The sequence below is a fragment of the Lepus europaeus genome, chromosome 7, assembly GCF_033115175.1.
Source record: "Lepus europaeus isolate LE1 chromosome 7, mLepTim1.pri, whole genome shotgun sequence".
Lineage (NCBI taxonomy): Eukaryota > Metazoa > Chordata > Mammalia > Lagomorpha > Leporidae > Lepus > Lepus europaeus.
Window position 1 is genome coordinate 72142199 of NC_084833.1, and position 14189 is coordinate 72156387.

General features: G+C 42.0%; 1 protein-coding gene across 1 annotated transcript in view; it reads right to left on the bottom strand.

Annotated features, from left to right (window-relative positions):
• RAB30 (RAB30, member RAS oncogene family) overlaps positions 1–14189 on the bottom strand; it is a 94623-nt gene that overhangs the window by 9727 nt on the left and 70707 nt on the right. The window contains exons 3-4 of the mRNA XM_062196786.1: positions 11458–11541; positions 5069–5252 (exon numbers count right to left, since the gene is read on the bottom strand). Of these exons, the coding sequence (XP_062052770.1) occupies positions 5069–5252; positions 11458–11541 (268 nt within the window). The remainder of the gene's footprint in view (positions 1–5068; positions 5253–11457; positions 11542–14189) is intronic.

Below are 14189 nucleotides of genomic sequence, written 5' to 3' on the forward strand. Positions count from 1 at the left end.
AAAAAAAGGTAATACCATCACCATTTGTAATGACAAAGAAGTTGACACAACTCAAATGGCCATCAATAGGGTACTGGCTGAATAAACTACAGAATATCTACAGAATGGAGTATTTGCCACTGTAAAAAGCAATGAGGAGGGGCTGGCGCTTGTGGCATAGTGGGTAAAGCCACCACCTACAGTGCCGGCATCCCAAATGGGCGCCGGTTCTAGTCCCAGCAGCTCCACTTCTCATCCAGCTCTCTGCTATGGCCTAGGAAAACAGTAGAAGATGGCCCAAGTCCTTAAGCCCCTGCACCCGCATGGAAGACCTGGAAGAAGCTCCTGGCTCCTGGCTTTGGATCAGCATAGCTCTGGCCATTGTGGCTAATTGGGAAGTGAACCCGCAGATGAAAGACCTCTCTTTCTCTGTAACTTTTTCAACTAAATAAATAAGTCTTAAAAAAAAAAAAAAAGCAAAGAGGAGGGGCTGCAGTTGTAATACAGTGGGTTAAGCACAAGTTTTAGTCCTGGTAGCTCCATTTCAGATCCAGTGTCCTGCTAATGCACTTAGGAGGACAGTGGAAGATAAGCCATGTGCTTGGGCCCCTGCTCCTAGTTCCTGGATGAAGCTTTTGGTTCCTGGCCAGCCCAGCCCAGTTCCAGCCACTGAGGCCATCTGAGGAGTGAACCAAAAGATGGTGGATCTTTCCCTCCATCTTTCTCTCTGTTTCTCCTCCTCTTTCTCTCCCTCTCTCTCTCTTTCTATAACTCTGCCTTTCAAATAAATAAATCTTTTAAAAAAATGAGGACTATTTCATTATACTGGCATTGAATGAGAAACTAGGATATAGTTAAGCAAAAAAGGCAAAGCAGAAAAAAGTATAACATGTAACTATCTATCTAAAAAAGGGAAGATATTAATATATATATCATACACAAACTTTATCTACTTTTTTAATGGAAAAGTAAACCAGATTTTTAACTTAAAGGATAATGATTACCTATGAATATGTTTTGTAAATTTGGCTTCAGAAATTAATAAATGTTATTATATTATTATACAATTAATAAAATTATATAATCACAAAATTAAATTTAAAGCAATTCCTAAAAATCAAAAGTAACATTAAACAAATTACTATGTTTATCTTGTATAACCACACAGAGAGAAACAATTTCAAGTGAATTTAAAGATACAGTAATTTAATCATATATTGTTCTGTATGTAGAATTAAAGACCAAAAGAATTGAAGGAAAATATCTTGAGCTGTTTCAGTAATCATCTTGTCAATGGCAATGTTGGTATTATTATCACGAGACTGCTATATGTGTGTCATGGGATAAAGTGAACAAGTAATTATGCTAATATCACTGGGAACTGGGGTTTTTGACATGGGAAGAAGAAAACACAGATATGAGATTAATGAGGTTAAATAAAATTTCTGAAGTCCTGAATTATAAATGGAAGCATCAATGTGAATAATTTATAGTATATTTGATTATTGAAAAGTTTTCTACATCTTTTCTTTGGGAAACCTGACAAAGGTAATATGTCAAGTGTGCTACCTAGCAGCATTGCTTAAATGACACCTGATTAATCAATTATACCTGGCTTGGGAATTCTACATCTGCATTATAAATGCTTAATGAAAAACCATAACTTGGGATTTTCCTGAATATGATGATGCTTCACTTGAAGGCAGACTGAAAGTTATGCCTGTGGAATTGTTCTAAGAGATTTTAGCTCCAACAGAGCATTGCAGCTTCTAGGCTGAAGCAGATCCTACACTTGCCTGAAGTGAACCTTTTTTTTTTTTTAAAGGGAGAAGAATCCTCCCTTTTATTTTTTTAATTTATTTGACAGGTAGAGTTATACACAGTGAGAGGGAGAGAAGCAGAGACAAAGGTCCTCCCTCCGTTGGTTCACTCCCCAAATGGCGGCCACGGCCAGCGCTGTGCTGATCCGAAGCCAGGAGCCAGGAGCTAGGTGCCTTCTCCTGGTCTCCCATGTGGGTGCAGGGGCCCAAGCCCTTGGGCCATCCTCCACTGCCCTCCTAGGCCACAGCAGAGAGCTGGACTGGAAGAGGAGCAACCAGGACCAGAACCTGGCGCCCATATGGGATGCCGGTGCCACAGGCAGAGGATTAACCAAGTGAGCCACAGCGCCGGCCCCCTGTAGTGAACCTTTTCCCCTTACACTTGAACTATATAACTGGGGAGGCAGCATGGGGATCCTGGAAAGCTATATGGGCTACTATGAAGAATCCTTCCATTGAAAAGGGGTGCCCAATGTTGATCTGCTGTTAGGCCATGTTTCCTGTCCTGTAGCTCAAGTGAATGTGATACAGGAGACAGAACATGTAGTCCCACCTAGTAAGACAACCTTCTAGTGAGCAAACACACACACACACACACACAAGCTCTGTCCACTGAACAGTTTAAAATCAAAGACAAGGTGGGTGTTTGGTGCTGTGAACACCTAGATTCAAGTCCTGGCTTCACTCCCGATTCCAGCTCCCCGCAAATGCATAGCCCGGGAAGCAGCAGGTGACGGCTCAAGTACTTGGGTCCCTGCCACCCATGTAGGAGTCCTGGACTGAGTTCTCAGCCCCTGTCCTAGCCCTGGATATTATACATGTCTGGGGAGTGAAGCAGCAGATTGGAGATATCTCTTTTTCTCCACCTTGAAAGCTAAATAAGGTCCATATGTTATTTGTTATGTTTCTTAATCCTCCTTTTATCTGCAGGTTCTCTCTTTATTGTTTTCTCTCTTGTATTCTTTTTTGATGGAGCATTTGTTTATCCTATGGAATTTAAAAGTCTAAATTGTATTATTTTATCCCGTTGTGTTATTTGATACCATCACATGTATTTCTTGCAGATTTGTGGGTAAATCTAAATGCTTGATGAGATTCAGGTATTTTTATATTTAGCAAAAATGCTCTAAATGTGGTATTCTGACATACACTTCTAGGAAAGGCAAGAAAAATGCTTGATTTTTTCCTTTTTATTCACCAGTTCCTAAGGTAACTTGTTGGTTCCCTAGTATCTTCCAAAAATAATCATTAAGGTTCATTTATTATATATATATATATATATATATATATATATATATATATAAAGATGTATTTATTTATTTGAAAGTCAGAGTTCATAAAGAGAGAAGGAGAGGCAGATAGGGAGAGAGAGGTCTTCTCCACTGGTTGGTTTACTCTCCAACTGGCCGTAATGGCCGGGGCTGCACTGATCCGAAGCCAGGAGCTTCCTCGGGGTCTCCCATGCAGGTGCAGGGGCCCAAGGACTTGGGCCAACTTCCACTGCTTTCCCAAGCCTTAGCAGAGAGCTGGATAGGAAGTGTGGAGCAGCCAGGACTTGAACTGATGCCTATGTGAGATGCTGGCACAGCAGGCAGCAGCTTTACCCTCTATGCCAAAGTGCTGGCTCTTCATTTATATTTTTAATATCATCATGACATTAAAAAATTAAATGTATTTTATATATATAATTCAATCCCTTGCAATTATTATTATTATTGATGCTTTAATTGTCCCAACTTTGACAATGGGATCTTCTACAAATGGGCTTCTGAATGCTTTAGACACCACCCCTGGATTCTCTAATAATTTTCTTTCTGGTAGGACAAGTGTTTCAGGTACCTCTTGCACATTTCCTGCCACAGACCTGGATTTAGCCATTTCCCTAAGAAGTGATGTTTTAGTGGGAAGTTGTATTTAGAATTTAGGTTCTAGTCCGGCGCCATGGCTCAACAGGCTAATCCTTCACCTTGCGGCGCCGGCACACCAGGTTCTAGTCCCGGTCAGGGCGCCGGATTCTGTCCCGGTTGCCCCTCTTCCAGTCCAGCTCTCTGCTATGGCCCGGGAGTGCAGTGGAGGATGGCCCAAGTCCTTGGGCCTTGCACCTGCATGGGAGACCAGGAGGAAGCACCTGGCTCCTGGCTTTGGATCAGTGTGATGCGCCGGCCGCAGCGGCCATTGGAGGGTGAACCAACGGTAAAGGAAGACCTTTCTCTCTGTCTCTCTCTCTCTCACTGTCCACTCTGCCTGTCAAAAATAAAAAAATTAAAAAAATTTAAAAAAAAATAGAATTTAGGTCCTAGGGCCCCTCCTTATTAGTGGGTTCATCATTGATTTTTCCTTAACTTTAATTTTTTTTCACTACAATTCCATTTTTCCCTTCTCACATTTTTTTTTAATGATTTGTTTGTTTGTTTGTTTGTTTATTTGAAAGGTAGAGTGACAGAGAGGGAGGGATGGAACTGGCTCACTCTCCAACTGCCTGCATCAGCCAAGGCTGGGCCAGGCAGAAGCCAAGATCCCAGAAGTCCATTCAGGTCTCCCACATGGGTGCCAGGAATCCAGGTACCTGGGCCATTATCTGCTGCCTCCCAGGTACCTGGGATGAGAAGCAGAGTAGCTGGGACTCAAACCAGCACTTAAATATGGGAAGCAGTTACCCTAAGCGATGGCTTAACTGTGCCATAAAGCTCACTCCTGCAATTCTATTTCAATAGTGTATTTATCATGACAGAAGAGCAAAAGTTGTTTTCTGCTTTCCCCCATATGAAACAGAGGTTCTAGCCTCCTGGAAAATCAAACAAATTGCAGCATTTCCTTTAGTAGATTCTTCCTGAAACAGAATTTCTTAAGTAGGCATAAATATAAGAAGAGAAAAAAATTAACCAAGGTTCTACTTTTTTAGGCAATAAACAATTGCTTTAATAATAAATTCCTTATCCAGTTAATAAGAACATTTACTTTTAGACCAGTAGTTTCTGTTTAATGAATAGTAGTACACAAAACTTTTATAAACATCCAACTTCTTCCCTTGGGCCTACATTGATAGAAAAATCAATCAGCAATGTTTTCTACTTTATTTTTCTAAACCATCACCATAACTCAGGACCAATTTCATGTTTTCTTCAACTGCATAAGAAATGGATGCTGAATGCATGACTTAAGATAGCTGTAGACCATACTCTTGGAAGGTAACAAGGCACAAACTTAACCTGATTATAAAATCCTGGATGCTCCTAACTCAGTTTGCCTTCTCCGTAGTTCTTACTTACCTACTAACACAGTGATGACCTTGTTGCTGGCATATTGTTCTATTTCCCGCAACCACTCAGGAAGGCAACGGAAGGATTCCTCACAGGTAATGTCATAGGTGAGGATCAAGGCATTGGCACTTCGATAATAACTCTGGGTAATGGACCGAAATCTCTCTTGACCTGCTGTGTCCCAGATCTGTAGCTGTAAAGGCATAAGAGAAGGATGAAGGTGGAGAAGCAGAAAAGAAAGACAGCATTGCCTTGTTTTAGTTTGGAAATGGAGATACCTTCACCCAAATCATTTCCTGGCTATTTTCTGCCCTTAAAAACATAGCTATGATGTATTATTATTAGATGTTTCTTTTGTTTTTTTTTAAAGATTTATTTATTTATTTGAAAGGCAGAGTTACACAGAGAGAGGAGAGGCAGAGAGAGAGGTCTTCCATCGGATGGTTCACTCCCCAGATGGCCGCAAGGCTGGAGCTGCGCCAATCCGAAGCCAGGAGCCAGGAGCTTCTTCCCACTCTCCCATGCGGGTGCAGGGGCCCAAGGACTTGGACCATCCTCCACTGCTTTCCCAGGCCATAGCAGAGAGCTGGACAGGAAGTGGAGCAGCCAGGTTTCGAACCGGTGTCCATATGGGATGCCGACACTTCAGGCCAGGGCGTTAACCCACTGCACCACAGTGCTGGCCCTATTAGATGTTTCTTGTTAGAGAGAGGGGCTTTTTTTAATTTGTTATTTTTCTCTTTATTCTTAAAAAAAAATAAAATTCATTGAGCATTTATTATATGCCAAGCTCTATTCCAAGCACTTTACATGTATTGAGTCACATAATCCTCATGATAACCCTTTGAGGTAGATACTATGTACTTTAATGCTCATTTCTCACATTAGGACTCTGAGGCACAGGCAGACGAACTTAATGGGTTCAGTGGAATTGCACAGCCAGTATGTCCCAGAGTCACATTGACGTGGCACTGTGGTCTCAGAGTCCATGTTCTTAACCACATGTTGTTATTACAGAAGTCACAGTACAGGGTGAGCTGTTATCCTGTGACTGTTGGCCTTTCAGTCAGCAGCCAGAGAAGGAGACAAACCCAACCTCACTACCTTCTCTAGTTCAAAATTCAAATAAATGTATTAAAGTATTACCTTTGTTCACAAAAATAAGAGCAATGCCATAGCAGGCAAAAACAACTACTTCTCTCCACCACCACTAAGCTCTGTGACCTTGGGTGAGTCATTTGATCTCTTGGGTTTCACCTGTTTCTTTATGAAAAGAGGCTAATAACATGCAACCTGCTGAAAGCTCTCATTCTTCCTGAAGTCACCAACCAGTTCCAAATCCTATTAACTGATAGTTCTAATAAGAAAAAAGGGAAAATGCTTCTCACTTCTCTGTCATGATTTCCCCTGTACACAGCAGATGACTACTGAACCAGAGCTGTTCTCCAGAGATCAGAGTATAAAACAAATCACAAGGTCTTGAGAAAGAAGAACATTAACAAAAACAATAATCTTCCTTTCCCATTGTATACATTTCACAGGCCACAGGTCCATTCACCTCTACAGAAATAAATAATGTCACTTCTTCAGGAAAGACCTTTTCGAACTTTCGGATTAGGCTAGGTTTCCCATCCCCCAACCTGAAGAGTCTCTCCTGCAAAATATTCTGCCACTCTCCTTATGGCATCTGACACACTTGGAATCACTATTTGTTTGTAATAATTTGTTTAAAAGCTATCTTCTTCCCACTAGACTGAAAACTCTATGAAGGAGGAAGTCAGGATCCATTTAATTCACCAAAGACAGTACGTGGAAAATGGTAGGTAGATGCCCAAGTATCCATTGACTATCTAGCTCATTTAATCATACAACAACCCAGTGAGGTAGCCAAGCTTATGCCTTCCTTTATTAATGGAAACTGTCTCCTAACTAACTGGTTACTCATAAAGCTGGGAAATCAAGCTCCAGGTGTTCTCTTTCCAGTTGAAGACTCATTCCACCCTGCTGTCTTTGCCCTCAAGACTAATTTAAATGTTCATCTGTATCCAAAGAGGATGAATCAGCTGGTGTCACCTGCTCATCCCAGCATAGCCGAAGAGACTGAAGAGTGACAGGTAGTACATGTTGCAAAGTAGCAGCACACAGAGTCTCCTTTGATTCAAAGCTGCAGCTGTTCTTTGATGATATACATCAAGTTTGAGTATGCTATAAGCTACCATTCACATATTAGGGGGCTTTGCTAGAACAAAGCTATTTCTCTTCTTTGCCTCAAACTTACAGACATGGTTCTCTTCTGCTAGGATGTGTCTTAGAATAATACATTAGTGCTTTAAAACCACACTGAGTCCCTAAAACACTTGTGATTGGATTTAGACACCATCAACCATTAGAAATCAATGTGCTCTCATGACCAGCACATCTTGAGAACAGTTTTGAGGGTTAAAACCACTGAAATATTTTTTACAACATTGATTTATGGCCTTGCCAAAGATAGATGCTACCATCTCATAGCGGGCTGTCTGCTTCTAAACCAAGAGTTGATTGTTGAGGATACCCACATTCTACAGTCAGCTCATTACTAGGCTGAGTTCTTTGAGATCAAAGACCATCTCTTAATTGACCTTCTAAGCTCTTGTGCCTTCCTAAGCCAGCACATGGTATGTGGTGAGCATGTTTGAATGATGGTTAACTAAATGAACAAAGGATTGCATAATCACAAAGGAGGGACTATTTTTCCTTAAAAGATCAGTGGGTGCTAAAGAGGGTTTCACAGATAAAAATACTGCTAGAACTAGAAGAGAGTATGCTCCCAGGGGGCAAAGGTACTTTTCCCACCACAGCACTTAGCACAGAGCATGTACTATAACATAGGATGGCCAAATGAATGGATGGAAGATGGTCAAAGGAAAAAAACATATGTATATACTTTCAGGATTCCCTTTTCTATGCAACATAGACATGATTAGAAAGAAAAGCATGGGGTTGGCACTGTGGCATAGTGGGAAAGCCACCGCCTGCAGTGCCCGCATCCTATATGGACACTGGTTTGAGTCCTGGCTGCTCTACTTCTGATCCAGCTCTCCGCTATGGCCTAGGAAAGCAGTAGAAGATGGCTCAAGTCCTTGGGCCCCTGCACCAGCGTGGGAGACCTGGAGGAAGCTCCTCGCTTCTGATTGGTGCAGCTTCGACCGTTGCAGTCATCTGGTGAGTGAACCATTGGATGAAAGACCTCTCTCTCTCTCTCTTTATGTAACTCTGCCTTTCAAATAAATAAATAAATCTTTTAAAAAAGAGAGAGAGATAGAAAGAAAAACAGCAAATCTTCTATTTATATTATAATTAATCTCCTAAGGTTAAAAGGCAGTAGAGCTTAGAGTTTTGCTTATTACTTATTAATATATGATAGACTAAAAATTAATGGATAAGAGAAAATTATATATTTTTTCCCATTTTTCAAATTGAGTTGGAATACAAATAACAAAACTGGTCATCTTAACCATTTTAAATGTTCAAGTCAGTGGGGTACATATATTTTAATTATATTTTTGACCCGTAGTCACCTTCGTAATGCAAACCACTTTAAGAAAAGGGCCTCTCCTTTACCTCTGCCTTTACTGATTTGGCACTTACTTAGCCTTAATAGCTACAAGAATCTTTGTAATACCTTGGATTCACTGCCTTTCATCCTAAGAGCCATCCTACAAGACTAACACATGGAAGGGTGTCTGAGGAAGAGATGAGAAATCAGGAGGGAGACCTAGGTTTCTGGTCCTGGCCCTGCAACTCACCAGTCAGTGATGTTGCACACATCACTTACTAGTGGATTCCCTTTGCAATTGACTTACAGTCTCTGAGAAAGCTGTAAACTACAGCAAAAAGACATCGCCAAGAAGAGGTACTCAGTGAATGTTCAAGAACAGGGATGACAATAAGCCAACAAGTGTTTCTTAGCAATGCCTAAAAGCCCTGCCCTCTTCTATTAAAGGACTGCAGAAGTGTCTCTTCACATGTGCACATGTCAATGAGCCCTCGGACCAACGTGGTTGAAGAAGGTCATTCTCTATCTTAATTCTACATATTGGGCTGGAAAGAATCACAAATTTTGATTTGGACTGGATTTGGGCGATAAGCTAACTCACTTTTTTTTTTTTTTTCATTTTTGACAGGCAGAGTGGACAGTGAGAGAGAGAGAGAGAGAGAAAGGTCTTCCTTTTGCCGTTGGTTCACCCTCCAATGGCCGCCGCGCTGCAGCCAGCGCACCACACTGATCCGAAGGCAGGAGCCAGGTGCTTCTCCTGGTCTCCCATGGGGTGCAGGGCCCAAGCACTTGGGCCATCCTCCACTGCACTCCCGGGCCATAGCAGAGAGCTGGCCTGGAAGGGGGGCAACCGGGACAGAATCCGGCGCCCCGACCAGGACTAGAACCCAGTGTGCCGGCACTGCAGGCGGAGGATTAGTCTGTTGAGCCACGGCGCCGGCAGCTAACTCTCACTTTTTATAAAGTTCCAAAGCCCGAAGAGGTTTTGGGGACAAGGATTGTGCTATGAATACAAAGAGGAGACACAAACCCTCTGTCTTGTGTTGAAGTCAGATATCATAAAAAGATGAATTTTAGAAGAATGTAATAAGCACTTAACAATGAGAGTATTGTTTGCAGAAAGTAAAACAAAGGGGATTCAGGAAAGAAAAACAAGAATATTTGTTAACAGTGGGGATCATTTCTTATTAACTTTTATCCTTAGCCAGAGTCTAGAATATGGCAGACACTAAATCTCCTGGTTAAACAAATGATCTCCCCCCTCACCCCACCCTCACCCTGCCATTTACATATAAAGGGAAACTCAAACATCTGGAAGTCAATGTATGAAATGTTAGTTATCTTTACCCACCTCCTTGAATTGGCAACCTTTGCGGGAACAACAGAAAGCTACAAAAGCCTCTCCCTGCCGATGCCCCTAAGCATACTCCAGTCTCCTTCCTATACCAACACCCTAGCTCCTTCTCCCCGCAACCGAACACCATTTTTCTGACTTTCAATTAGCATTTATATGGATTTCATACCCTACTGTCATCTTCCAGCACCCCCGGCTTACTATTTACTACTGTAGAGGGTGGAAAAGTTTCTGCAATAAGCAGTCACTTTGAGGAGTCAGTGTGAAACAGACACCAACAGAACTTCTATTCCCCACTCACCAGACTCATCCAAAACATTGCTCTGATGGCGAGTGTCCACGAAACGTTGCAAGAGTGCCGTGGAGCTTCTCTGGCCTTCCCAAAGCACTTGGAGGAAGGAGTGCAGGTAAGTATGGGAGAAGGATGAACCCAAACGTGGGATGCTTAGATTAGGGAGCAGCTAGAACTCTGGTGCCAGTGTTAGTTGTGCTGCTTATTGCTTTTTTCTGTGAGACTCAGCCAAGAGAGATCTGACAATGAAATCTCAATACCTCTGCAAGACAGGTAGATGAGTATCTTTACCCTCCTTCCATGTAATTTAGTCTTACTTCTCATTTCTTCCCATCACCTTCCTCTTGTCCTTGTTCCAAGGTGATGGGCCTGTGGTGTCTTCATTCCCCTCTTTCTGTGGTAGGGAAACCCCAGGGAGGCAGTGAGGTATACTGGCTGGCAAAGCTGGTTCAAATCCTGCCTGCCTCCCTTCCAATTGGCACAGTCCTGGATATGTGTTATCTAATCTCTCTGAAACTGATAAAATAAGAACAATACAACATATCTCACAAGGCTGATAGAAAGAATTAAGCTGACTGTGACAGCACATGCAAAAGCATCCAGCAGAGGCACCGACATACAACAGGTACTCAATAAACACTATCCCGCTTCTCTGTTACTGAACAAACCATACTTCCTCCAGGTACTAAGTCATCCAGAAATTACAAAATGGGGAACAGGGAAAAGATCAAGATTCCTGCCCTGGGCCCCTCACTTGGTATCTCTTCCTTGCTAGGGGTGAGGGAGATAGGGTAAGTTCAACATGAATCATTTGACTGACTGGGCCATGGATGCCATTAGGAATTGAGAGGCTCTTCCATGGGGCTGCTATTGAGAAGGGGCAGCACTACTTATTGGCCTAACTCAGGAGGTCCACACAGAAATGTCTTCCTTCCTTTTACATCATCTCTGACATGACAGAAAGCAGGGGAAACTTGCTTTAGTTTTTCTTTCCCAGTCCTGCTCTCAATCTGTAGACTATGATGCAAAATCTATTCCTGCCCCAAAAAGAGATTAAAAAAAAAAAAACCTTGTGTTTGGAAATCAGTGGCCATGGCTGAGTGTATTGTTTTAAACAGGAGCTTCAATTAGGAGACCGGATAAATGCTAGAAACACTACTTACCCTAAACTCCCACTTAGCACATACAAGCTTAATTAAACATTTATATCTTACCTTTACTTTTTCACCATTTATCTCCACTGTCTTAATCATAAAATCAACTCCAATTGTGGCTCCTTGACCTGGGGGGAAAAGACCCTAAGGGAGACATAATGGAAAATAAGAGTGAGGCAAAGTCTTCCATAAAATGAAATTCTCCCCACCCCCAACACCCGCCACCTCTTCCACCCCAACCTCTGCCCTTTACCAGACCCTTCCTTCTGCTGAGTTACCTGAAGAAAAAAAAGCCTTGTTTGACTGAACTCTGCATGTATGCTGCAGGGGTGGGCAGAGGATGGAGAAAGTGGGAGAGAGGAATTTTGACAGAAGCAGAAAGAGAAAAGGGGGACAAGGAGAGCCAGAAGAAGACACAGAGGGTGATGGGAGAGAATTGGGAAAGAGTGTTAGTGGGAGTGCCTGGTTTCAAAGAAAGAAAAATCAGACATCAAGGATAAGGTGGAAGAGCCTGGACCTACAGACATGAGACCAAGATGAGTAGGGTGGATGAAAAATGGCTAGATGTTTTAAGAGAGCATCTAAAAGGCTGGTTATCAGCCCTGACTGTGGGCAACCACCATGAACAACAACCAAGAACTCAGCATGAGAAACACACACAAGACGATGAAGCTTGTGACTTTTCCTCTGCCCTGAGGGTATTAACTGTTTTCCTCATGCAATGTACCATACAAATATAATTACATGGGATCAGGGCCAGTGACACTGGGGAGAAAATCCAAGAAAATAAAATCATCAGGGAGACAACAGAATAGAAATAGCACTAAACCAGGAGGCAGCAGACGGCGTTCCTGTGTGATCTCAGACAAACCACTCCCCCTCTCTGCGCCCCAAATTCAGTGATTTGAGGCTGATGTAAGCACTGAAAAATTTTTAGTCTTTATTTCAAATTGGAAACTTAACCAGACAGAAAGGATTTTAGCAAAATTACATGTGGACTGTAATTTACAGTTACATAACATTTCCTGCAAACTGAAAGAAGGAGCAGGGTAAGGAATTCTGAGAACTCTGCTTCCTCGCTGATAGCCCAGAATTTCCAGAAATTAGAGTAAAATGGACTTTATTAGCTCCAGCAGCTCAGACTGGGGCATATTTAATTAAACTTATTCTCCAACAAGAGATTTCTTTAATTAAAGTTTGATCTTAAAAGGCTGAGCTTCAAATCAAAAGAAAATGTTCCATTGCACGTCTGCAAAAGATGTAAATATAAACAGACATAACTTTACTTACAAATACTGAGTCAATTTTCTTCTGTTATTGCTTGGCTCAGATACAAGGCTGCCAAGCTTCAAGTGCATAGCTCCAGCTGTTTTGCAACCTAACAAATGCCAAAAAATAAAACAAATCCTTCCCAATGTTTCCCCACTGCTTTGTTCCTCAACCCCTCATGCCTGAAAAACAGATGAATCTAATTCAGTTTTAACTGTCTACTAAATAACAAAAACAAATTTAATCCAGTCTATGAAATATGAACTTTTTGGGGAGCTGAAGAACTATAAAAAGTGCACAGCAAAGAATATTTTAAATAAGAAAGAAGTAAGTGAGGGTGCTTATTGGTAAAAATTACTAAAATCATTTTCACCTTTTCATGACAGGGTTGTGCTTTTAAAAAGACTGGTTTCAGGCCAGCATTGTGGCATATTTGGTAAAGCTGCTACCTATGATGGTATGTGTGTCCCGTATGGACACTGGTTTATGTCCTGGCTATTTCACTTTAATCAGCTCTCTGGTCTGGCCTGGGAAAGCAGTGGATGATGGCCCAAGTGCTTAGGCCGCTGCACCCACGTGGGAGACCCAGAAGAAGCTTCTAGCTCCTGGCTTCAGCCTAGCCCAGCACTGGCTGTTGCGGCCATCTGGGGAGTGAATCAGCCAGAAGATGGAAGATCGATTTCTTGTTCTCTATCCCCCTCTCTCTGCAATTCTGATATTCAACATAAATAAATAAATCTTAAAAAAAAAAAAGAAAAGAATGGTCTCAGAGCTTAAAACCTGCATGAGATGAAAATTATTAGGCTGAGAACCAGGAAACTGGATTCTATTCCTGGCCTTGACACTAACAAGATGGGAGATCCTAAGCGTGTCACTCAGTCCCTCCATATCTAAGTTTACCACTATACTATGAGAGGAGTGAATTGAATAATCTTTTAGTGACCTTTCCATAATCAGATAATGTCAAGGGAATTTTTAATAAAGGGACTGAAAACTTTTCTACATCTGCAGGTCTGCAGTCATATCCTGTCAAAAGCAGAACAGATGACTAATGTCAGGTAGGGGTAAAGCAGTTGGAGTTTCCAACATACCTCCATGGTAGCTGACTAGGGCCCCAGAAGCCTGTTAGCTTATTACTTTTAATTTTACCAGGCCAAGGCTTAGTAAAAAGCACAGGTTCTATTCTGTTTTCACTTATGATGGGAAAAACCCTGACATTTCCAAAGTGACTCTGGGCCCTAAAGCATCTGTGTTGCCCCATATGCCTCTCCAGTTTCAGACTGTCAGAGCTGAAAGGGGCCTGCAACCTTACCCAGCCCCTCCTGTAGAGCAAGGAGGCATGGAGGCCCCAGGAAAGGGAGGGAACTGTCCCAGGCTCACAGGACAAGCCAAGTCATATTTTTAAAGGGAAAAATGCAAAAAAAAAAAAAAAAAAAGTTGTTTCTCACTATTTTCTATATAAACATGGGTATTATCATCTCAGGTAGTGATTCTCAGGTAGACAGCCCCAAAGCAAACTTGTG